The sequence below is a fragment of the Protopterus annectens genome, chromosome 1.part2, assembly GCF_019279795.1.
Source record: "Protopterus annectens isolate FY-2018-M chromosome 1.part2, PAN1.0, whole genome shotgun sequence".
Taxonomy (NCBI): domain Eukaryota; kingdom Metazoa; phylum Chordata; order Ceratodontiformes; family Protopteridae; genus Protopterus; species Protopterus annectens.
The window spans coordinates 1,111,861,130-1,111,888,211 of record NC_056727.1 but is presented as its reverse complement, the minus strand read 5'-3'; the positions used below and the strand labels follow the sequence as shown (position 1 = coordinate 1,111,888,211).

At 40.2% G+C, this 27,082-nt stretch overlaps 1 protein-coding gene across 1 annotated transcript in view; it reads left to right on the top strand.

Annotated features, from left to right (window-relative positions):
- The window catches only part of LOC122792249 (sestrin-2-like), a gene marked incomplete in the record, with an annotated part of 678,183 nt that overhangs the window by 346,478 nt on the left and 304,623 nt on the right, over window positions 1–27,082 (top strand). Inside the window, 1 exon segment of the mRNA XM_044059999.1 lies at window positions 21,375–21,440. Within this exon segment, the coding sequence (XP_043915934.1) occupies window positions 21,375–21,440 (66 nt within the window).

Sequence of the window (27,082 nt, the reverse complement as noted above, 5' to 3'; positions counted from 1 at the left end):
AACATACCCCCCTCTCTAGTTCAACCGAACTCACATCACTATTTTAAACTAAAACTCCTACCCTCTTCAATAAAGCTCCATACACCCAAAGTGAAATTGTTCTTCCTACTAACTACAAGTTGCACACCAAAAATCCTGCTCCTTCCTTCCTCTAATTCGCTTGCCCTAGCAGGAGACATTCACCCCAACCCTGGACCCAAGACTAGTACCAATCTCGCTCCCTCTACCTCTCCAAATAGTACCACCCACAAATACCTCAAGCTAATTACCATTAACACCCAGAGTGTAAAAAACAAAATAGCACTCTTCCATGCTTGGCTAAATCAAACTCTACCAGATATAGTAGCAGTCTCAGAGACATGGCTAAAACCCCACATTACTTACTCCGAGATTCTACCCCCTGGCTTTCAAGTACTCGGATATGACCGCCAAAACAAAAAAGGAGGAGGAGTTGCCTTAATCTATAATAGCCTACTGAACTTCTGTCCTTGTCAGAACCCTATTCCGCAGTTTGACAATGCTGAACTAGTCATAGGAATTCTCAAAATGAATAATTATAAAATAATTTGTGTCATGGCTATCTATACCCCCCTGGAAATAATACCACCACTCTCAAAAACATTTTTTATGGGCCTCAACTAACATTAAACTTGAGACATACATATTAGGTGACGTGAACATTGACTGGAATAGAATCAATAACAACAATCCCTCCCTATCTATTAATCTTTTAAATTTCAATAAACTAACAAACCAGACCTAATAGAAACAACCCCCAGGGTCCACTCTGGACTGGATCTTAGTCTCTCACCCTAATAAGATCTCTCACTCTGGTATATTACCAGACACCATATGTGACCATCTCCCAGCCTTCATTCACCGAGCTACCCACTCCTCCCCTCACCAACACCAATATACCCACACTCATAATCTTACAAACTTCAATCCTTCTATATTCTCCGAAACACTTAAACTAACAAATTGGGACAACCTAAAAACTATTCCACTCAATAAGGCCTTAGACTTCTTCAACACAACCTTCCTAGGCATCCTAAACACCCAAGCACCACCTAGAACAAAACGAATAAAACCTAATTCCGCCACATGGCTAACAAAAGACACCAAAGCACTTATGCTATAAAGAGACAAGACCTGGAAACTTTACAACAAAAATAAACACCCTGCTATCCTTCTTAAATATAAGCAATTCCACAATCTAACCAAAAAGCTTGTTACAAAAGATAAAAAATGGTATTACACTAAACTACAGTCTACCCACTCCAAAAATCCCATACAATTCTGGAACGCCATCAACTCTCTTTTACACCCAGGTACCATAACCAATCCCTGTCCTGACCACAATAAAACTGACACAGAAATTGCCACCCTTTTTAACTCCTTCTTTACCATCTCTATAGCTGAACTTACTAAGACCTTCCCCAACCACATCTCCTCCCCTTCCACTCCTCAACCCTCCACTCCCAATCCTCCCCCGCCTTTTTCTCTAAAACCCATCTCAACCTCCTACATCAAAATGCTCCTCTCCAGACTTAAACCTTGCTCTAATGTCCCCGACAATATTTCCTCACTCGTTCTAAAACTTGCCGCAGATGGTATCGCCATCCCCATCAGTATTCTCATCAATAGATCCATACAGGAATCTTACGTCCCCAAATTGTGGCGTGCTGACTTTATCCTGCCCCTCCACAAAGGAGGCAAAAATAACAGCATCTCTAACTTCCGACCAATAGCCATTATTCCCCCAATCTCAAAAATCCTTGAAAAATGTATCCACCTGCAACTCATGCCCTTCCTCATCAATAATCAACTCCTCACTCCTACCCAACATGGCTTCCGTCCCAGCCGTAGTACAACAACTGCTCTCCTCTCTTTTTTAGACATAGTAAACCATGCTCGTAACTCTGGAGAAATTGTTTCCACTGTCCTTCTAGATCTATCCAAGGCATTTGACACTGTCTCCCATACCCACCTTCTGAATCACCTTTCAAACCTCAACCTCTCTCAAAACTCCCTTACCTGGTTCCATAGTTCTCTTCCTGACAGATCCCAGGCTGTTAAATGGCAAACTAGTACCTCAACCTTCCTACCTACCCCAACCGGGGTTCCCCAGGGGTCCATACTTGGACCAATACTCTTTACTGTATTTATCAATGATTTTCACGCTGCGATCCCAAACACCAAAATAGTGCAATATACGGATGACTCCACTTTAGTCTGCTCTGCTCCCAGCCTTCCTGAGCTTCAGGCAAAAACCCAGTTGGCCTTTACAACTACTGAGAAATGGATGCTTCAAAACCATCTCTCCCTTAATGCCAATAAATCCAAAATCCTTCTTTTCTCTCCCTCAGAAACCCTCCCACTGACAAACAATCCTTCAATATCATCAGCTATGCCAACTCCACTATAGAAGTCACTCCCTTTGCTAAACTTCTTGGGGTTACCATTGATGTACGCCTGAAATTCGATACACATGTCCGACTAAATATTAAAAAAACTCATAAGAAGCGTGGTATGCTATACAGAAATGCTCACTTTCTCTCTCCATCTACAAGGCAAACTCTCGCCTCTACCGACTTACTATCGTCACTATTGTACAGTGGCCTGCTTCTAACCAATCTTTCTACTACCATCTCCTCAAAACTAGAAATTTGTTACAACAAAATCGCTAAATTCGCTACTAAATCTAAACACTCCACCCACCATTGCACTTCTCTCCACATGCTAAATTGGCTACGGCTTCCTAACCACCTTGACTACCTTCAACTTACTACAGGTAAACCACCTGATAAGAATGGTCAATAGCCTATACAACACCCTGAGGCAGACCCAATAAGCTAAGTAGTGGAGTAGCTTATTGAGTCAGCCTCAGGGTGTTGTATAGGCTATTGACCATTCTTATCAGGTGGTTTTTGGTAAGAGAAAAATGGATTTCTCTTTTCCTGAATTGATTCAAGAAATTGAATCAGGAGAGAAATGTGATGGGACAGATAAAGTTTTTTCTCCTCAGTATTCTGATTCAGACTTTGATTAAAGCATGTCATTTGAATCTCCTTGTCAGGGTTTCTCTTTTACTGACTGTTCTAGAATGTGTCCGTATTTTCAACAGTAGAACACTAGGATTTCTCAGGCCTTTGAAAAATATTGTGAAATGTTGCTACTGGAAATCCCAGAACCTCTTCTCATCTCCCTAGTGCTGCCCATATTGGAGGATGTGTTTCCCTGATAGCCAGCCTGCTGCACCTAAGAAAGCAAATAGAAAAAGTTCCCCAATCTTTCAAATTTCTACACTCTCATCCCAGACCTGACCAAGCAGCAATAGTTTTAGCCCATCCAGCTGTTGCCAAGCATTTTATTAACTCTAATCCTTCCCCTTCTAATAAGATGGTAAAACAAGTGATATGTTTAAGAAAAAAGTGTATGCTTTGCAACTGTAATTTTCAGTATTTTGAATTGGCAGTATTATTTGTTAAAGTATATTCTGATTGTGAAAGTATGAGGAATGTTTTATCTGCAGCTCCTTCCAGTGAGGAAAAAAAAAATCTGCTTTGAGGTTTAAAATGTGTTTGACTCAATAGATACTACATTCAGGGCTGTTGCCACATGTACTGTTGTTGAAGAGGTTTGCCTGGCTGTGTTCTCAAAATCTCCCAGATGATGTAAAACATGACATTTTAAATTTAACTTTGCGTAGAGATTTAGTTTTTGGTCCTTCTGCTGCAGAGGTTATCAACAAATGTGATAGGAGGGATGAAGTAATGCATGTAATTGGTTAGATTTTCTACCTTCCTTCTCATATTTTCTAAGGGTTTTTCTGCTCTCTTTTTCAATTTTGACAAGAAACAAAACAATCTCAGCAAAATGCTGTTTAGCAGGTGTTTAAAAAAACAATGACATGGAGTTTCCAAAAAGAAAGCAGGAACCCCCCCCCCCCAAAAAAAAAAAAAAAAAACAAAGGACAGTCAAATACGTCAGAATGACTATGTAAGGGAACTTGTTTCCCCTCTCTCACTACCACTCTGGGAGTCCCCTTATCCCTTCCCAAAAGTTTGAATCCCCCATTTCTCTCTTTGGCAAGAGATTACTTCAAACAAATGGGTTCTGAAATTAATTCAGCAGGGATACAAATGACAGAGAGAAGAAATCCCTGCTTCCCATACATTTATTCTACATCCACCCTCTGTTTCTCCCTGTCCTCCAACATATGCTTTCTCAGGGAGTAATAGAAACAGTTCCTCCTTCCCAGTGGGGAAAGAGTTGTTCCCCCTCTTCTCCCAACAATGTTTCTGGGGCCAAAGAAAGACCATGCTTGGAAGACAATCTCTGGACATTTCTTTCCTAGACCAGTTTATGAAAGTGCCCAAGACCAAAATATTTTCAATTATATAGTCTTTTACCCAGCTGCGGTGGTGGTGCTGCGGTAGCATTGTCGCCTCACAGTTAGACGTTGCCCGTTCGATTCTCAGTTAGAGCTTCTGTGTGTCGACATGCGTGAATGGGCATTCCTTCGTTGAAGGTTGTGCATTAGGCCCGGCAAGCCAGCACATAAAAATCTACTGCCAATCATTAGCGGACCGGAGTTCCGCTGTGGCGACCCCTAACTGGGAAAAGCCGAAAGACACAAACAAACAAACAAATACAGTCTTTTACCCCTTCTTCCTCATTTGACTTTTTGGTAACCCTAGATTTAAAAGATGCTGATTATATTCCTATCCATCCAGACTTCAAATGTTTCTTATTATCTTGTGTGCCTGGATCAAGTTATCAGTTCTTTGCCTAACCTTTTGGGCTATCCACTGCCTCAAGGCTGCTCACAGAGTGTCAAGCTCCAGTTATAACACACTGCAGGCTACAGGGCATCCACATTTTTCCATATTTAGATGATTTGATTTTTTTTTTATTGAGTCTTTGGGTGAAAGATTTCCTGTGTAGGCTGGGATTCTAGAATATTCAAAAGTATTTGAGTAAAAACAACAGGATTGTGTTTGTGGAGTGTCTGCTAGACACCTCATTACAAAGAACTTTTCTTCCACAGGAAAAAGTAGATCTGCTGCAGGGGAATTCCACTCAGACTTTGGTCAATGCAAGATAATACCTCAAGATCCTGCATCTCTTGGCATCTGTGATTCTCATACCACCTCTGCCAAGATTCCACATGAGAAAGATACAGTGGTATCTGAAAGCTCTTTGTTCCCATTACCAATTATTTGCCCAGATTACAGTTCTGGGATTTGTAAGCAGAAAGATCATGTGGTGGAGACATCAAATATCCCTGAATCCATGTCTCCCCTTCTGCCCTCCTTCTCCAAAGCAGTTAGAAATCACAGATGTCTTGGACTTTGCTTGGGGAGCAGCGTCAAGTAGGATGTAAGTACAAGATATCTAGGACAACAAAAAAGGATACAAGCACATAAATGTAAAGGAGACGCTTACCTTTACAGAGGCACTCAACTTGCTGAATCATATTTGGTCCCTAGGACCACTTCAGGTTGTTAGGGACAATACCACAGTGATGTGGTACATAAACAAGGGAGAACCAAGCCTTACCCCTACACAGGCCTTCCATATTAGCATGGGATATAGCTTTCCAGCACATTCTCACTCTGTAGGTTTTCTACATTACGTTTGAGCAAAGTTGTGTGTCATACAAGTTAAGCAGAAGAAAGGCAGACCCTCATGAATGGAAACTAGATGAGAGGGTCTTCCACGATTTGATCCATCTGAAGGGAGTTCCTCAAGTAGACCTTTTTGCCTCTTCACTACACAATCAGTTGGCAAATATTTTGCTCCAGGACTCCATGCAAGGAGGCATTTATTTATTTATTGATATATGTTGACCAGGAAAGTCCAGTGGGTCATAATAACCCATTTTCAGTGGAAGCCCAGGGAGAAAAGCTCCACAAGCACTTTACAGTAGTAAGAAGCATACACGAACATTACAATGAAAATAATGACATATGATCACAATAATACAGGCATTTACAATATAATAGATCAGTAATAGTCACAGTGTATACGTTTTATATAAACAAAGCATAAAGGTGGAAGTGCATTCAGCAAGAGGCAAAAAGTAGATTTATTTCCTAGCTGTTGGATTAGACTTGTATTAGAAATAGTAGTAGAATTATTGTGTAGAGAGGGGTAAAAAGGGTTATGGTGGGTTGAAATGTGTTGTATAAGAACAGGTGGGGTTATTTATATAATTTTTTTAGAGCGGATTTAAAGACTTTTAGTGAATCAAGTTGAGTGATGTGTGAGGGAATGGCATGGCATTCCATAGTCTGGCAATGCTGTAGGAGTACAGATACTCACCAGCTCTTTTATTAGGTTTGGCTACATTTAAGAGATGTTTATTAGTGGATCTAAGCAAGCGGGTAGGAGTATATGGTTGAAGAATAGAATGGAGTACAGGGCATTTATTTGGTTTAAATAATAAGTTGTAGGTAGTAGTGGAATTCAAGCCAATTAAATTGAGTAATAGCTTGACAATGGTGTGTGCGGTTTGACAGGCCAGAGGCAAATTTAGCTATTTTATAACATGCTTGATGTTTATTAAAAAGGTTTGACTGGAGGTTGGTGAATATAGGACTTCCATATAGAAGAGAAGGAATGAGTAGAGTGTCGACCAGTTTTAGTTTAATGTTTGTGTCAAGATAAAGTTTCTGACAGTAAAGTTTACCTAGTTTAAAGTGGGGTTTCTTTATTGGGTTAAGAATGTGTTATTCAAATGTGAGCCGATTGTCAATAGTTATACCTATTAGTTTTGATGTGTTTACTAGTTCAATTTCTGTCTTATTGAGAATACTTTAAAGTTTGTTTGGTGGTTTTGTAGAGAAAAGTAGGAGTTTGGATTTTTTAGAGTTCAACAGAAGATAAAAAGCATTTTAAGCAGGATTCAATTGATGAAAAAGAATTTTGTGCGAGTTTAGGAGGTCAGAGAAGTTATTGGAAGAGATAATGGTAGAATCATCCACGTATTGAATGAGTTTACTTTGTAATGAAACTTTATGAAGGTGTTAAAAAGTAGGGACCCTAGGATGGATCCCTGTTGGACGCCTATATTATTGGATTGGAATTCTGACTGTTCATTGAGCCATTTGACTGATTGTTCTCTGTTTAAGTAGGAGAAGAGCCATGTTGAGTATGAGGAGCAGCCCAACTTTCCTAGTTGTTTTAACAGTAAAGGATGAGACACAGCACTGAAAGCCTTTGGTAGATCTAACAGAATTATTGTGAGTATGTATGCATTTTTGATAGAGGGGAGGCATAGAAGACGGATGCCTTTTCTTTTCCTTTGACAGGAATTCCTGTGTGCTTTTCACACTTTCCACGGATATCTGGGTTACTTCTGAAGATTCAGGGGCAATCCCCCAAGATCATCGTGGTGACTGCCTTCTGGCCACAAGCTTCTGCATAGCCTGGATGTACTCGCACAAGAACAGAGATGTTTGCTGTATCCTGACTCGAACAACTTCAACTGACTGCCTGGATGATGTACTAAGAGAGACAAGGAAGCCTGCTACTAGAAAATCCTATATTAGCAAATGGAAAAAGTTTTGTGGTTGGTGTCAACAACACAACTAGCTCACAATAACTCTAGACCACAAAAGCTTTTAGCACAACGACTAAGGCAATAGAAAGTAGAAAGGGTTGTTGCCAGGTTTAGGGAGCTTTTAACAAGGAAGGCAATGAGTTCATGTAGAGATATTAGGCCAGTTTTAAAAGTGATTTTACATTGCCTTTGGAGAAGAGAGTTGTATTTATTGGTGGTAGGTTAGCCTTGCTAGTTTACATTACATTTTATGTTGTATCGGGTTGGTGCTCCATTGATGTAGCAGCATGAAAAATGTTTATTTGCAACCCTATAGGTGGCAACAGTTCTCAGTGCTCTTGCATTTATTAAAGATCCAGAGGTGGAGTGGGCTGGGGCAGTTGATTTTGCATCAGAATAATGAAAATCTGTTTATTTAGGGGCTTCTACTGATAAGTGGTTTGGTCTTTACATTATGTTCTTTCCCTGTCGCCATCAAGCTTGCATATTGTTGCCAGTTGTTGTGATACTTCTGCAATATTAATTCTGAAAGTGGCAGTTTCTTAAATCTGTGCACAAGGTACAGTTTGTGGCAGAGGTGGAAATGTACATGCTTGCTGCCTTAGAGATCAAGCGCACAGGGTTTTTATTTTTGTTATAATTATGACCTTCACTTGTGGACTTCTTAATTGTGTAGTTTTTACTTGGTGATCTTATATTAAGTGTATTAAACTGCTGCCTCTGTTTACTGTATGCTGAGCACCTATCTAGTTAATTCCGGATTCCATTGTCATCTAGACCCACTTTGATAATGTATTACAGGGCAGAAATACTGTGTAGTGGGTTGACATATGTTATGTAGTCTGCAGTAACTAAAATGCAACATAATCAATTACTCAAACAATAAATAAACACAGTTATATTCAAGTGGAAGGTAAAATGTAAGATGAAACGGGAATAAAATTCTTATGGTGTGTAATGCTTAGCAAACTGTCACAAAACAGATGTAAAACTAATACAGTTGTTTTGGGGAAAGTTGACTGTGTGAATCACATACATTCCCGATTGTCCAGAATACGAGTTATAGAAAAAAAGAAAAGTGTTTTACCAAATTTGAAAGTTAGTAAAAAAAAAACACTTAGAACTATTGAACAGACAGCAGCATACATCAACTTCTTTGATTAATCCAAAAATAATGAGAGATCAAAGAAGCACCAGAGACAGTTTTTAAAATTGTTTTTAATTAACTTAAAAAGTTAACAGAACAGGTTTTGCATCAGCATGCATTTTCAGAACAGTAAGAAGCATGAAACTCTGTCATTATTGACTGCAATTCTCAGAGCTTTACCAGAAATTCAAAACCTTTAGGAGGGACAGGGAAACCTATGGAGCAAAAATCAGGGATAGCTGACAGGTTTGTTCAGAAGACAAAATAAAGTGCTCCACTGTGAAATTAAATGTAAAAGCTGGACATTTCAGTATAACACACACACTTATCCCACTGCAGTAAAGAGTTGTCTACTATGGAATGATCATTTAACTGCACCTTCGTTTTCACATATGTGCAAATTATTCTAAATGTTTTCTTTCAGCACCAGTTCTTTGTAGCATAACAAATACACTGTACAGTAGGTATGTTATTGTGGGGATTCATAAGTTGATAGCTTTCTCCCTAAAATCCACTGGTAGATGGTGATTCATTAGTTTTATTACACTGTATGCTAAGCACTAAACACCGTAGTGATGATCTTACCTCTCACGTGAATATTCCTGCATTTATTGATTGATCGATTGTCTGAGTGACTGACTGTACCGTGTTCCGGTTACTTTGTAGTAAAATATGCTGTAGACCCTGTACATAACTGTTTCTCCCCCGCTAATACTTAACCAGAAATTGGGACAGGATGACGTAGAATAAGGAAGCAATTGGACAGTTGCTCAGCATACAGTAAAAACACCAGTTTAATAAACTTAATAAAACTAGGCCCAGTACTGAAGTTAGTGTAGTAAGAACTATACATTTTAGAATAAGAAAGCCCAGTTTACAAGATAAGGTCATAATCATAAAAAGAAAGTGTAAAACAAAAAAAAACTACCCACTTTATCTTTATGGTGTATTATAGTGGAACCACGTTATGCATAAATTCTGTCGTCTTTTTTTTCTACCTGGGCTACATTTCTGAAAAATGTTGTTGGATACTGTCCTATATAGTCCCATCGAAAAAAAAAACCACTGCATGAAATTGAAAAGACATTTAAACGCGTTATCGTTTTTCCAGAATAATGCTCACTGTCTTTCATAGTTTCATCCTTGTGACTGAGGTATGAATTTGACAGCTGCGTAAATGGACAGGACCTCAACTCGCCAATAAAGAGTGCAAGAGATGAACGGTGGGGGTGAATTTTCTGTTTATAATCCGAAAAGTACTTGACGTAAACATTTTCAGAGGATTGCAGGGAGGCAATTTTCTATGGGTAAAATAAGTCACTTGGTTGGTGAAAAATGCTCCAAAACGTCGTTGACCAACTTTTTAATTGCATTAATCCACATCGTTAGAGTTTATGCTCTTACTAGTCGACATCTTAAAATCATAGGGATTTAGGTGTACTACTGTTTCATAACATCTTGTCTTGGTTTGTCAAGTATTACGCGAGAGAGATCTGTTGCTGGAGGAGGGAAACAAAAAGGTAAAAATGATAAACGGGTTATAGTGCCCTCTACAAGTTATCTTATTGTTCTCTATTACAAGCAGCCGGCATTAAGCTAACCTCAAACAGCTGGCCCCGTTTGTGCAATAGCCTGCACCTTCATTCAGTCGCAAGCACTGATGATGGTACCTAAATATGATTGGCTGTTTGAAGTAAGTACCCACAGTGGCCTGAACGGATGTAGGAGAAGCAGCTGATTGGCTGAGGCAGAAAAGTTTATAGATGCTTGTTGCTGGGCTAAGTTTGAGTGATAACTGAAATTTGCAATGCAGTTAGTGAATACTGCAGATGTTTTAATCGTAAGCGTGAACCGTATGCTGTAATGCTTGCAAATATGTTGATAAACTCCAAAATAAAATGTACTTTGATACTGATGTTAGATTTCCAATAATGGGTTAGAGTTGTGTTGTTAAACACTGATTGCAATTCCATTTGAGATCACGCATACTTTTTTTTACATTTATTTTTTTTTAGGCCGATGAATCATGATTTTATTGAGAGCATTTTAATTATTTCAAAACTTTTTCGAGTGGATCGTATGCAACTTCTAAAAGTCGTTTTTCTTCTTGATAGTTATGGCTTTCTGTGTGGGGAGAAGTTAATTTAGGAGTGGTATGATGCTGTTTGTCCAGTTTAGAGTCGAATTTTGTTCTTTTGTTTCATTCATTGATTCTGCAAACTGGGATGAACTTATTTTTTCTCAGGTTTAGTAATGGGGGTAGCTTTTCTACAGTCGCTAAATTGTTCGTCCATTGATGTAGTTTTGTCCTTATTGGTCTGATTATGTTTAAGGGACGCGACTTGTACACCGACGCTGTTTGCATGGCGTTAACGGTTGGCCAGCTGTAGCAACGGGGGCGGGGCAATGGTAGCTGTACTTTCAAATACGAGAGCCAATGCGGAAGTGCTTGTTACTGGGTAGTAGTAGTGATACGGTTTTGTTTAGTACCCTAGAGTGAAGGTGGTAATGCCAAAGATGCTGGTGGCGGTTGCGAATACACTGACACGGAACTACGTGCACTGCGAGCACTGCCGCAACTTGAGAAGTGATCAGCTGAAGGTAAAACGAAGCTACATTGCCATTTGGTTAATTGCTGTCTGCATTTAAGGAGGAGGTGCTACTTGCTGGACAGTAGTCCAGTGGTATGCTAATAGATGGATTTCAGGTTGTAGTTGGCTTTGTTGTGTAGATTAGGAATGCTATTTTAGAGGCGGCAGTTTGAATAAATACACCCGCGCCCAGCTTTGAAAATGATTTTTTTACTAATGTTATACAGACTTTCATGCTGTAAACAATCTGTTTGGAGGCTGCGCTGCCCATTGTCAGTAATGTATCGTGCGGTACCGGCTCGATAAAATCTATCGCTTGTGTAGAAGTGCCGACCAGTTTTGATTTTTGCGTTAATCTTGCTGTGTTTGCAGGTCCAAGGTTTGTAATTTTATTTTGATGTTAGTGCTTTGTACAGAGGGGCTGTGTTTTTTTTTTTTTGTTTAATAAAAGCAGGCTTGTACCCGTCGGAGCTTTCGTTTCTTTTAGGGCTGATGCAATTCCAAGTGGGTTCGACGTTCAGATTTGAATCAGTGTTGGCTGTTCTATGCTGTAAACCTTAAGTACTTGCCCTGACATGTCCCCCCTCCCCACGTACACACACGCATACACTTGGGGGTTTCATCATTAAAATTATTGGTATGTCGCAGGAAATAACAATTAGCTTAAGCTTTTTTTTCCAAGTTTGTTTCATAGTGGTGTTGAACTGATCAAGGAGATGTAGCTTTGTCGCCCCTGATGGATTATGTTCAGGTTATTTTTTATAACTGGTTACGGTCTTTATAATGTATTTTTTTTAATCTTTTGTCAAGGGGCTGCTGAGCCATGACATCAGTTTTACTGTAGGTTACAGCACATCGACCATATTTTATTAATAGATCTATGGGTGATTTTAGACTGCCCCTGGAAGGGTTTTAAGCCTTGCGATGTGTTACATTTGTAAATGACAGAATACGTTAGTCGGGGACATAGTGTCAGCATTTACGAGCTGTCCCACACGGGCATAGTTACAGGTTTAGTGTTAACGTTCCAATTTCCCATCCATTGTCCAGGTTGGGTTTGAACTGATTTACAAGGTGATGAGCTTTACTAAAAGAACTGTCTTTTCAGTTCAACCCAGTTGCATCAGATTGAGGCAGTCATCGTGCTAAGTTAAAACAGTGCTGTGTAAGGAGTATAGCATTCAGTCGGTGTGTTGACATATTTTAATTGGCAATAACTGAGTTGAAAATTGACAATGAATTTGTAATACCTATCCACAGCAGAAGCCTTTGATATATTATCTTGAGTGGTCTAATACAGAGGTGCATGCTAAATGGGTTGTCAAGTGTGAGTGAGTGAAGCAGTGGTATACAACATATAATGGTTGGAAGACAGGATTACTTTGTGTATTTGAGTGTAGGAAGTTTTTTTAATGAGGTGTAAGAGTGCTTACTCACTTTTAGTCTTTTCAAGGGGTTGGGGGATAACTGGTCTGTCCTCTCAACAATTGAAACTTCAAGAAAGACTTAACCAAGCTAGAGTCTTCTCTCTGCCATATATTGTGCATTTCCTGTATTGCCAAACCGAGCCAGGTCTGCTGTTGCCAGATTGGACCAGCCATAGCCCGTGATGTTTGAATTTGGAGAATGTAGAACATTTCCTTTTGGGGCTACAGTTTCCCAACTTGGAATGTATAAAGGTATACTTTTTTTTTCTGGTGCTGAGTAGCAGAGGCAAATCAAGAGTAAGTCACCATGGTAAACTAGACCATATTTTAAAGCTTGTATTTTTATTTTATCAAGTAGGTTAATTTGATCTCTGGGCCCCCCTTTTCAGCTACACCTTAGTTAAAGACCCACTTCAAGCATAATGCTACTGTGGTGGCATGTTGGGGGGGGGGGGCTGTGTTTAAATGTCCATCCTGCTCTTAGAGAATTTGAATAGTGAATTCATAGATGCCTGAACTACACAGGTGTTGGCACAGATCCAAAGGCAGTGTGTAATTTTTGTGGTGTATACCCATGCCATTCAGTGGTGGGAAACTGTGTAGCATGAGTCAAGAGCCACTTCACCCTTCACAAGATGGCCAGTGTAACTAAATTATGCGTCATGTGCATGTCTTACTGTGTGAGTCAACACTTGGACAGTGAGTGAATAGATCTTGAATGACGCATGGTTAGTTTTTATGGGGAAAAATGGGGGGGGGTGTACAATTTGTATAAGCCATTCTGTGAAAGACCTCCTTTAAGTAGTCAGAACTACTGTTATTCCTTGAAACCTGACTGAGCATGCTAACAGGCTGTTTTCAAATAGGGAGGACGTTGACCATTGAAAAGTACTGCAGGTATAATATGTACTGATGTAGTGAATTTCATGTGCAGTTTACAGAATGTCAAATTGTTAGGAAAGCTGTATGAGGGCATAGCGGTTGTTGAAACATCAATAGGGAAAGTATGGGTTTGTACTGAGATACCAGGTAAGGCTTTATATAAATGTTCATTGGAGGTAGATGGGAGAAATCCTTTGGGCCTGACATGATTGGCTTTTTGGTCCTGCGTCCACAAATGCAATCCAAGTTTTGGATGGTGTAGTAGGCAGTAGAGCAGGCCAAGAGGGCCAGTCAGACTTATGGTAGTAAAGATAAGGAAGTGTAAGAACTCATTGGCTGCACAGCATTTGGTGGTTTTTCAGACTGAAGAGAGTGGTAGCAAAGATATTTAATTGACTTCAGATTACATATTGGAATGATTTTCCTGGTATTGTGATAGTTTCCTCTTCTATTCTATTCCCTCATATAAGTTAATAGGTTCACAGTTATTAGGTACTAGGCTATTGGCCCTGGGGCCAGTACAAGCCCAGCCAAAAAGGTACCCTGGCTTTTGCCACCCAAGAAAATTATTTTCCTGTGCCACTGTCGAGCAGAGCCACAGAAGTGATCCCCGGGATGAATTTCCTATTTTCCATCCAATCGTCAAGATTTTTCTTGAGTGCTAATGAGGAGCTTTGTTTGATATATATAGATAGTTTATTCCAGAGTATGGGAAGTCTCTGGGACAGGAATCTATCCCTCCGGCATGTTCGGTTTATTGTGGTGACAAGGTTTAGGTCCCTAGAAAGTGTAGCTCGGAGGGATTGGGATTTCTTTAAGTGGAGAATGTCCAACAGCTGTGAGTTTGACATAGCTTTGTATGTTAGGCAGAGATCACCTCTAAGTAGGCGATATGCGACGGAGTAAAACTGGAGATTTTTGAGACGGTCTGCGTAGGGCATCTGTTTGAGGCTGGTAATCCTCTTTGTGAGGTATTTCTGCAGCCTTTCCAGTTGTAGATGTCTTGTGAGGTACATACCAAAAGGGAAGTTTTATTCTATAATGGGTCTGAGTGATTAATAGAGGGGAATAATGATTTTTTCTGTATGAGAAACCTTTTGTGATGAGGTGTACCACATAGAAGGATTTCCTGAATACTGTGGCGATGTGAGTGTCAAAGGAGAGACTACTGTCCACCTGTGTCCCAAGGTCTCTTATCATGCTTTTAGTGGTGAGTATACTATGCCTATGTTGTAGTTCATTGGTACATAGTTTTTACCAAAGGGGATGACAATGCACTTTTTGGCACTGAGCTTGAGGCCATTGCTTTGACACCAGGCATCTGTCTCAGTGAGACCTTTTTGTAGGATGTCCACATAGTTAGGTTCAGTGCTTTACCCCCCACTCACCCTCAAACTCCTATCTGCCCGGATGTTGGCAATATCAGTTGGGTCTGTATATTTAGTGCCATTGTGCTGTAACTCAGAGCAGATCTGAGTGTTGCCATTGAGATTCTTGACATGGCTATAGAATGCTTTGTAGTTGTCTTTAGAATCGGTGGCGGTTTTGTTTTCGTAACTAGTTTTGGAGGATTTTATCAGGGATCGCAGCTTTTTATTGAAGCTGACTAGGGAGCTCCTCCACTCATGGGATTTTACTCTCTTGCAACAGTTTCTCCCTTCTGTTGTACAGTTTGTTTATGGCAGGGGACCACCAGATTGGCTTCCTTTTTTGGAGGATAAGTGTCTTGGTTATGTTTGGGATAGCATGATCCATGCACTCGTGTAAGTGCTTATAAAGTGCACTTATGTAGGATTCTGTAGTTGTAACTGTATTGCCCATCTGCATGGGTGTCATGAAGTTCACCACTTCTGTCTTAAGAAGCATGAAGTTGGCTTTGGAGAATTTTTTTTACCATGGTTTCCTTAATGGGGGCAGGATGGTGGATATCTAGGTTAATTCTCTTATAGTCAGATCTGACCAATGAGACGTTGACTTCAGGTGTGGAACACCGGTCACTCATGTTGGTAATAACTAGATCTAGGATATTGTTGCCCCTGGTGGGGGTGTGGATGTGGATAAATTGATCCAGGGCATTGGTGTTTATGAATTCCAGAAAGCGTTGAGCGAAGGAGTTGGCACAGGAGTAGTTTTCCCAGTTAATGGTGGGGTAGTTGAGTTCGCCCATTATTAGGGTGTTTGGTTCAACCCTAATATTTTCCAGTACACTGAGAAAAGAGGCGTGGGAATCCTGGGACATGGTGGGGGATCTGTAGCAGGCTATAATTTGGATTGCAGTTTTGCTCAGAGTTAGTTGCACTTGGATAACCTCGGCTGCATTATGCTGAGCAACTAGCCTGGAGGTGTGGATATCCTTAATGAATATGGACACACCTCTTCCTTTGGTGTTCTGGTCCAGGTTATGTGGCTGAAAAGTGTGGTATGAGTTATAGCCTGGTAGTTCAGGGGTGCTGTCTGGAGCCATGAACCAGGTCTCGGTCATTGCACAGATGTCGATGTTCTCCATTTTAAGGAGTGCCTCGAGGGAGTGCATTTTGAGATTTAGACTTCTAGCATTGAGTAACATCACCCTCAGTTTTTGCTTGCCTGTACCTGTTACGGTGGTGAATTTGTCATTTGAACCTTGCCTAAAAAAGGCACTATAGGGGAGGCAAGAACCTTGGCCAGTATCCGGAAACCAAGGGGTGACAGTTGCAGGCCATCTCTGGCAAAGCATCGTGGTCTGTCGACCATGTCATCCCAGGCAGACAGTTACTGGATCCCTTTAGAATGACACCAGAAGCTTACCCAGTTTAAGTCCATCATTTTGTCCTTGTACTGTGGTATCATTCTGGGTGATGGCAGAATGCTACTCAGGGCTAGGGTCATACCTGCCTGGGCTACAACATCAGAGAGCGCTTCCATGTCTCTTCATGTAGTCCAGGGAGGTACGTCTCAGGCCGTTCACACCAACATGGACAATGGCAGTCATATTTGTACTTGTGGAGTGACCTGAGTGCATGGGTTATGTGGCGGATCCTGGCACCTGACAGGCAGCTGACAATAACCTTCTTGTTTAGCCTGGTGAGTGGGACATCAGTGTGCTTGACTATATATAGAGTCACCTATGACTGTGTGTTGGATACTTTGTTTTGCCTTATTGGCTGTGGTTGAGTGGTACACTGAGTCTGCGGGCTATTTGTCATTTGGGTTTTGTTGGGGGGTGGAGGTTGCTTGTATTTCTGCTTTGGAGGTCTCTGTTGCTTGAGCAGATTATTATTGAGAGCCTCCGCGAATGTTTTTGTTTCTATGTATGAATTTTGGTGGTGTAGATTTAGTGAGTCTATGTGATGCGTGTGGTGTGGTGCAAGTGTTTACCTTCTCCTCTTGACTATCAAGTTCAGTCTTGGAGAGAGCTTAATGAGGTAGTAAAAGGATGTTTTTTCTTGAACACGTGGTACTACACAAGATTATTTGAGAATAGCTTGCTAGGTTGTAGAAGGTTTCATATGAGCTAAAGTAAGTTAGATGTAAGGCAGTAGGTCCAGTTATGTTCAGTTTTGAGCTCTGCATAGTGTCTGGAGAGCATCTGGTGCAGGAAATGTCTCATTACTAAAGTGCAGATTACAAGTTCAGTATCTAAGGAAGGGGATTTCCACCTATCTTATCTTTCTGCATGTTTATCTCTCTGCTTAACCATGACAGCTGTCCAGAGTTGTTAAAGAGCAGGTGGGTGGATTGCTGAGGTCAGTATTGGTGGAAGAGGTTTTGGATGTTTTGAAGTGGGGAAGGGCATGTCACTAAGTTTGAATGTATTCTCCCTGGAGCTCTGTATAGTGTGATCAGCATTATTTGCTATAATTATAGCACCCTAGTTCCTGTGTTGGGTCAGCATGGTCATGACTGGTTTGTCAGTGATTTACATAAGTGTTTCATACATTAATGCAAATTTGGGATGCAATCAAGTTCAGGTCTTCTGACGGCTTTTAAATGCATGGGCTGCACTAAATTAGGAGTTGAGACTGATTTAGGCTGTCCAGGGTGTGGAATAAAGTTAACAAGGATCCCCTCTAATTACAAGTGGTGGACAGTTGAATTACTGATGGTTATTGGAAGAAGATGATGTCCCAAAGGGTATCTTTTAGATCTGTTCTTTGGGTCACTGTCTTGAGGTATAGGCACTTGTGCTTGAGTGGGCAAAATAATTGGCTGCTGCAGTGAATTACTAGAATAGGCAACAAAAAGGCTGAGTTAACCCTTTTAAATGACTGTTCCAAAAAAATGTAGAAGGTGCCTACAGGTGAATATGTAAGGGCCATGAATGATGTGGATCACTTCACTTGCCCTTAAGATTTTAAAGTTAAATGAGTAAACTGTTATCCTGGCTGTTTGGTGTCTGTGCCATGAAAATGGCTGCCCAGAGAAATGTTGAGGGTAATTGGGGGTCAGGTTGTGAATAATATCGGTTGAGAGTCTTTGTAAGAAGTTGTAGATGTTTAGTTCACTCTGATGTTCGGCTTTTTCTCCTCTCCACCTGTATTTAAGAGCCTTTTGCATTCTTCTTTTGTTTTTGTGTAATATTCCAGGCTTTAGCCATGTGTTTAGATATTTCACTTAAATCTGAGCCTATTTTTTGTGGTGATCAAACTTTTTTTTTTTTCCCGATATGCATATTTGCAAATTTTGTCGTCACCCCCCCAGTCAAGTCTTGCATAGGTAGAAACTGTGACGAGTACTTTGTACAGCACTGCTGCTTTAACTTTGCCTTCCCCCAAGACCTACTTATTTTAAGCAGTTGTGAGGGAGCATACAGTCTGTAGTTGCAGAACTCTGCTACTTCAGTGAGTAGATCCCCAAAGTTCTGTAGTACTGCATAAAGCTTGCATGATAGATAACAAAAAGCTTAATGCCTTCCCTGATGAAATTTGATCTTTGTTCATTGAACAGTGTAGTGTTTTAAATCCTATAGCGTATCAGTGTATGTGCTGTAATGAAGTCCGAGTATTCCTTGCTCTTACCTTTACCATGAAGGCCAACATTTGTGGCCAGGAAACAGCAGTGTGGAGGTTTACTATGGGGAACTTTCATGGAGTTTTCTTTGGTGGATGGCCTGAGGTTTTTCTGTAGAGCCAATGGTGGATGTCCTGGGGGGTTTTGTAGAGCCAGTGGTGGATGTCCATCTCCACAGGACTGTTAGCTCCTCTGTCTGAGAGAGGAGTTTTTGTCTGTTATACATGATGCAAGGATACCTCAGCAACTCTCTGAAAGAGCTTACAGAATGTTAGATGAACTGTTTTATTTGCCTTGCAGGTATTATAAAAGTAGAGTTTGTACACACAAAATACCCTTTGGTTGGTCAGGAAGATCGTGGCTAAGTCCACTGCAGAACTAATGTGGAGAAACCTGAGTAACTGTGAACCAAGTGTCTAAAACCAGAAGATCAAGTTTGGAAATCAGACCAAGACTAAAGAGTTGTCCCTTATGTCCAGTATTTTAAAATAAAGAAGAAACTACTTTCTACTGTAAAATTGTAGCTTTTATTGTTCAAAATAGTCAGATGAGCATTGGCTTGCAGTTTATAAAATGTTAAACTAAGGGGACATGTTTAAGTAAGGAAGAAGATCCAAAAATGTATATGATCATACGCCGTGTTAAGTAGGGACATGAGATTAGGGAAGGCTGACACTGGGATCTGGACAAACTACTGATCATACTACCAGATGTAAGGTGGGCAGGAAACTTATTTTTATTATTTTAATTCCTTTTATTTTTAATTTTCCTTCTTTCAAATCTAATCTAGCTGTTCTTATTTGTCTTTGACTAACAATTTCGTTAAGGTGAAATAAGAGTCTGAACCTCTCTGTCCATTGGTCATGTTTACAACTTTGTAGACCTGTAAAGGACATGCATGAAACCAGCCTCTCAGTTTTGTTCTTTGCCCTCCCGACCGTTTCATGGTTAACTCAGGTTTCGCTACATTATTGCAGGTATTATAAACAAAAAAAATGCGAAACTGTCATTGACACAGCAGGTGTAGTATTTCTGTTGTGGTTTTATGCTGAGTACAGAAACAGACTACACTTAAACCCACACAGATGCAGAAGCCGTACTCATATTTTTGTTGTGGACCTGCTTATGTTTTTCAGTGCTACTTATGCAAAAGCGACAATTTTGTGTTGCTTTATGGTATATGAGACATTTGGCTCATTTAAGCAGTGTTTCTGCTTTCCTCCAGATGAGGATTTGAAGTTATTTCTCACATCTTGGGGTCAGCCCTATGTAAAATACATTGCTGTGTTGTGTTTTCTGCTGGAAATGCAGGAAAACCAACCTACTATAATTATCTGTAAAGTTGAGCATATTTTGAAAAAAAAATGCAAATTAAAAATATGATGCATCAGAGAATTATAAAAAAATATTTTCAGGTGTGTGAGGAATACACAAAGATCAATTTTGGAGCATTATCTAAAATTACCAATGCTTCTGAAACCCATTGTTGACCATGTGAATTAGAAACTAAGGCAGACTGGAAACACTAATTCCATATCTGTGAAAGGGTTAATTACTTAAAATGTTTTTTGGTCTGATTGTTCTGTCTTTTAATGTGCCACTACTGGTATGAGTGGAAAAAGGATCAATGACCACCTCTCAATTTCACCAGCTATTGAAGTCTGGTCAGCCAAAAAAATGTAAAAGTTGAGAACAAAAAAAAACACCCCAGACTTTTTCACTTGGTGTAGATTCATCTGGTGACTCAATGAGCATTTCTTCTAGCTTGCATCAATACAGATGTCAAACTTTATGTAGAATATATCAGCAAAAATACTATACATTTTTTAATTTCAAACACACTGTGTGTATGTGATGTATATAATTTGGTTTAATACCGCGGTGGTGCTGCGGTAGCGTTGTAGCCTCACAGTAAGACGCTGTCTGGTTCGATTCTCAGCTAGAGCGTCTTCTGCGTGGAGACATGTGTGAATGGGCGTACCTTCGTTGAAGGTTGTGCGTCAGGGCTGGCAACTCGGCACATAAAAATCTGCTGCCAGTCATTAGCGGACCAGAGTTCCGCTGTGGCAACCCCTAACCGGGAAAAGCCGAAAGGCACAACAACTATCTTTTATATGTTTTGGGAAAGGTTTCTTTTTGTGATGTATTGCTTATGTTTTGATTGCAAATGAAGATGGTTGAATTTTTTTAGCGAGTAAAATGTATGTAAAAAAGTGCTATATATAGCATTATTTAAATGGTGAAAATTAGCTTTCTGGTTTTAAGGAAACCCTGTCTGGAATAAAACAAATGTATTTCGGGCATCTGTATTCTGCACACTGTCCCTTTTTATTTGGTGTTAATTTGTTGTGATTTTTTTTTTTTTTTTGTCTTTGACCCGTTTCATAACCACCCCCCCCCCCTAAGTCTTACCAAGAGTTGCACTCAATGGGCTACTCCATGCTTTGCCCCCCATGTGGGGGAAAAAACGGTAATTGTTTTTCATCTGTTGTCTCCAGATAACCAAGTACTCAGTGAAATGACTGAAGTCTACTAGCCCTATAGCCTTTTATGCTGTTTGTATTGCTTTATTCAATGCTAGCCAAATTATTTAGATTTAGCGATGCTATGGTAGAGTTTAAAAAAACTGCCAGTATGCCAATGAAATGTTGAAAATTTTGATTTTAAACCTGATGCTGTAGAAATGTTGTTGCTGGCTCTTCTGGGGTAGAGCCACATATTTGCAGCCTCAAATTTACAGAAAGTTCACCATGTGTTTCTCTTTTCAGGACAGAAGAGTTAAGATTCCTCGGCCATTAGGACATGGGCCAAGCTCCTTTATTCCACTGGAAGAGGTCAGCATATTTTGAGTGTGATTAGTGTTCTTTTTTAGCTTGTATTCTCTTTTCCCTTGAGTTAAGTAGGTTGCATTTGGAACTGTTGGCAATAGACTTGAGTGTAACTCGAATCTATGAATATAAACACGAGTTATTCTCAGTTCAGTATTCTCCATTATTGCCAGTTTGTCCCGGTAGAAGTACACTGATCACAGTACAGTAGACCATTTGCAGGCAGGTTTGTTTCAGTTGTTTTTCAGATTCAGTTTCCGTGTTTGTCTCCCAAAATTGCATTTTATTTGCAGCACTGACTGTTATAGCTCTTCAATCTTTTACTCAGTAATCAAGAACAAAGCTGAACATAATGATAGGCAGAAGCTTCAAATCGGAGCTGATTTAAATGCTGCGGTCATTCACTTGCACGGTTTTTGAGGCACAGAGCAATTCTATGAGGCATAAATCGGAAACAATTCAGAGTTTGACTTAATTTCAGTTAAGATGATGGGGCTTTGTAATTATAAAGTAGATAATCTTCGATGCATTCTCACAGCATTATGCATTTCTTGAATTAGAGTAGGGGTGATAATGGAGAGCAGTGGACTGAAAGTGTTTTTGAAATCATTATTTAAAAATGTTAACAGCAGCATGTGGTGGTACGGCAGTAGCGTTGTTACCCCACAGCAAGAGGTTCTCCCGTACGATTGTGGCTGGGCTTGGGAGTGCCTTCTGTGTGGAGTCTGCATGTCCTCTCCGCGGTTGGGTTGCGTTCGAAAGACATGTGTGTAAATGGGCGTGCCTTTGTTGAAGGTTGGGCGTTTAGCTGGCACCTCAGCGTTTCGTAAAAATCTGCTGCCAATCATTAGCGGACCAGAGTTCTGCTGTGGCGACCCCTTACCGGGAAAAGTCGAAAGACAAACAACAGCAGCAGCATGCATGTGTACAGCTACATTTCTGCTGTAACACTTCAACTATTACATAAAGATGCTGTTTCAGGCCAGTGTTCTCCATTATTGCCATAGCTGGTCATACTGCAAGTGGTGTTTTACTTCTGTGCAGATAATTTCTGAGCTGTAAGTATGCTAGTTACTGTTGTCTTTCTGGGACTCAGTAGATGTGGGGGCCCCATATATGGGCCGCTTTAGATTGAAGTTAAGCCAGTAACTTGTTTAGGTAGGAAAAATGAATGAGGGTGGGGACAATAATGGAGAACCCTGGACTGCATTTGTTTGCATGCTGCTTAGAATGTTGCGGCATTCGACAGCTGCTCACTGTTGCTGTAACAAGCTAAACCTTATCACACAGTATTTTACAAAAAGTCTTAAGAACCCCCCCCTCCCCCCAGCAGACTTGTTTAAAAAATCAGGTATTCTAAGAAATCCTTCACTTTAAATTCTATGGCTGTGTGTTTCTACAGGAAGACTTTGATTTTGCCCTCTCCCTCATAAAATGTTTGATTTTTCTGGTAAACCACTGAAAATTAGTCAAGATCAGACATGAACTTCCTAGTTCAGAAAATGTGTTTATTTTTGGTTTCCTGGGAAATAACCAATGTTGATGGTCTGTAGTGACAAACTTTAAAGTTTTAATACCTGTTAGTGTTCATAAAATGGATTAAAAAAAGCTTCCCAAATGTTATATTGATGCTGCTAGTGATGTAGGCAATATTGGCATTCACTGCTTCCACGTGGTCCAGTGTTCTCCATTATCACTGGGAAAAGTGCTTCGTTTATTTACAGCAAGTAATGACATATTCCCTGTTTCTGACTGTGGTATTGGTCATCATCCAGAGTGGGTGGTGGTGCGGGGTCTACAGACTATTCATACACTTGCACTGTGTACATTCAGAGTCTAGTCACTCTGGTAGAGGCAGGTATTTTACTGTTTTGGCTGCAAGGATTGAAGTATAGTGAAATTTGCTTAAAAATAAAACTACAGATTGAAATTAAGCGAGTCAGAATCGAGCATTTTAGTAACGTATTTTTAAAATACTGGTATAGTACTTTTACAATGCCTTATTCATGCAGCAAAGGAAACTAAAGGTACAGATTGACTACCATAATTTTTTTTGAAGTGGGCATCCTGTACTCCTGAGAATGATAACTTTTATTAAAACAAGGTCCCATCTGCCTGAGTTGGTGGTAGTTCAGGTGTAAGCAAAAGATTCCATGGCACCTTGAAAAGTGTTGGCCTAGTATGACTAACCCAGTCAACAAATTAGCAGCAGTAGTTGTTGGAATTTTAGGCCATCTTCCTTAAAAGGATCTTGTGTAAAATGTTTTATACCAATGCATAATGGTGTAGACCTTGCCTCTTTGACTGGTAGAATTGCAGTCTTCACCAAAGAGGAGTATGTCTTACTTGAATAGTAAGATTTACACAATGGCTGTGCTTTTTGGCTGGTTTTTGCCAGTACATTTTAAGTGTTGCATTGTAATCTGGCATGTTCGTCCTGCATTTCATAGTTGTAGTTTTGTTAGTTGGGACTTGGCCATTGAGGGCCATCCTGATTTCATGAGCTTTCCCCTTTTAGACTTGACTGTGCTGCCTGATTTGCAGGTGTTCTAGATAGTTTTTCAATTCATAATTGATTCATTGACACAATTCATGGCAAGATCAGCCTGCATTTCCAAAGCATTGGCTGTCCATCTGCATAGATTCCAGAATTCATACAGGAGTACTATCTTAAGGAAAGTAAAGTAATGGTCTGTTTCACTGTTATACTTTAGTTGCATGCCTCTTGCTATTTTCAGGTGTCAGCTTTTGAAAATCTGTGGTAAATTGATTCATCTTAAAGATCTTCATATTTTCCCTTGGGGGCTGAGCATGAAGTAGCCAACTGTGCAAGGTCCAACCTGAAGACGAGCAACTGGAGATCAAAAATCTTTCAGGGTGTACCTTTAAGATAAGTTGCACTCCTGTCCTAAAACCATTGTGTTAGCAGTGACATCATGAGCTGACATCCCTTTCAGAAAGACTTGTCTTTTAGATAAAAACAACCAAAAAGAGGAGTAACTGGAAATCCCCACCAAACCCTGAAGGTCTTCTAAACTCAAGGCCACTGGATTTGGTAAGGCACGTAATGTTCCTAACCATGATATTGTCTTCCACAGAAGTGCTTTTTGCAGTTCCCGTTCCCAACATCTGCTTCCATGAAGGCCATTGGCATGATCCATCAGGGGTTGCCAGATCCGTTCAGGTGCCTATCGTCTGAAGTCAAATCTGAGAGCTTCTGATTTCAAACCCTTTATTGTTATAACAGGGGGACAGGGTGGCATTCACATGATCCTTATATGCAAGGTGGTTGTATTGTTGTAACAGGGGGACAGGGTGGCATTCACATGATCCTTATATGCAAGGTGGTTGTTCGTTCTCAGATTTCTGCCCTTGTCATAAGACTTTAAAGGGGGTCTCAGTCCTGGGTCATCTAAGCATAAGCAGACCATGCCATCCTCCTTCAGCAGCTTGCTGTATGGGTCTTGAGTACCATACCTGAAAATTGTCTTTTTCCTTTAGAATATCCAGCAATCTCCTAGGAGACCGGCTTAGCAGATCTCAGCAGATCCACACAAGTGGATCTTTAATGGGATGTCTTCTGGTTCTGACCAGCAAGTTGGATGTGCCAGAAGTAGACCCGGGGAAGCTAAAAAAAAATCCATTTTGTACAACAGGAACTTGGAAAGTAAGTAAATGCCTTCTCCCTGAATGCGAAATGCTTATTTCTGTATGCCTTTTCTTCCCATGTCACCTGTCTGCAAAGAATTTTAGAAGATCAAGGACAGGCAGAAGACATGCTGATGGTCTCCTTTTGTCCCAGACAGCATTAGTGCTCCCTCATAAGGGTTGCAAAGAGAGAACCAGAACCACTTCCCTTTTTCTGAATTGAGGCCCACATGCTGAGGGTCTCTCATGCACCTCAGTCTAACCAAGCTAAGGCTGACAGCTTGGATGGTTTAACTCTTTCCAGCGAGAGACATATTTTTAGAGAACATGGTAAATTAGGGAAGCAAGGAAGCCAAACGAGGAAGTCCTACCTAGCAAAATGGATCAGATTCTGCCTTTACCTTTTGATGGACCCAGACCCAAGCTCAACCCAAGTGTTATTGGTCTAGAATTACAGGTCTGACCTTTTATAAAAGTGGCCTATCATGTGCTTTCTTGAAATATCCATGCTTCTGCTGCCTCATCCTGCCTTATTGTAGATCCCAACCCAATATTCTCAACTATCGGTAAAAATTTCTGAAGAGAGTTTTACTGCTTATACCACATAAGAAATCATTCCAGTGTGGGTCTCTGGAGAAGCTAACCTTGACTGACTTTGAACCAGGTGCTTCATCCCTTCTCAAGTACTTAGACTGGAAGATGCTGTTTTGGGTGGCAGTGATAACTGCAATAGTTTGAGAAGTACAGATATTTATGTGCAAGGGACTGTTTATAATCTTCACAAAGGTAGGGTATCCCATTGTAGAAATCCCTCTTCTAATGCCAGAGTTAGAAATCTTTAGAATCCAGCCATCCACCACCTTCCAATGTTTTTTCCCCCCAAAACCACAGAATAAGAGAAGTAAATCTGCATGCCCTAGATGTGCATAGACAACTGAGATTTTGCGCAACGTTAAATCACTATCATGAAGCAATGTCTTTCACACCAGCACTGTTAATATCACACACGAGGCTAGCCTTTATTAACTCATCTTTTAAGTCACCAAACAGACACATTTTAGTGTTATTTCTCAGATCAGTTACATAAGGTGCAAAAGTTTCCCCTGGTTTCTGAACTTTCGTGTAAAACAAATGCCTCTTCAGTCTGTTTGTCTGGGGGTCACACATTCTCTGAACTTGCACTTCAAACACTTTGGGCCTACCCTTTACTAAGCCTGTACAACAATACAAATGGACACTTTCTGTGGCTTTTGACCCAGCTAAGTCTAGCAAAATGAGTGCGTTGGTGTGTGCATCTTTATCTCATTAAGTTGCTTGTATATAGATGTCTTGCCCCTTGCTCAAACATTCTCCAGTTCTCTGCAATATTCTGATCAAATAAGGTATGAGCTTTTGAAATCTATCTACCATGTTAACACATACCAGTGAAGCATTTTGCCCATAAGCACGAACACATACATATACACATGCCAGAAATTTATGTATGCCAGTACTTTTAACTTTGTTCAATAGCACAACAAGCCTCTGTATAACTGAACTTTACAAAATAAAGCTCTCTCTGGCACTGTAATTCTTGAAATTACTGTACTGCATGAAATCCCCCCTTATCAGTATAAGAAACGTGTCCAGTAATTGCACAATGCAAAAGTGTGTAACTGAACTTTGCAAAATAAGTTTCTAGGGTGCTGTAATGCTTTTGAACTCCTTCTATTGCTAAAGTAGTTATTTTAAGAAACACTTCAGATAGCACAATGCGAATGAACTGGGCAGGGGAAGCTCAGTCAATAACATTTCAAAGTAATGGCACTTTACGAATAAATGGTGCACAACACACTGAAACCCCAAAATGGCAGTACCTTTCTAGGCAATTCTCTGTAGTGCAAGGAACACTCTGTAATGGTGACACTTTGCAAATAGAAGCACCCAGAACAATAAACTTTTCAAAATGGCTATTAACTGCACTTCACGAAATAGTAGCACTTTGCACACACAAGACTGTA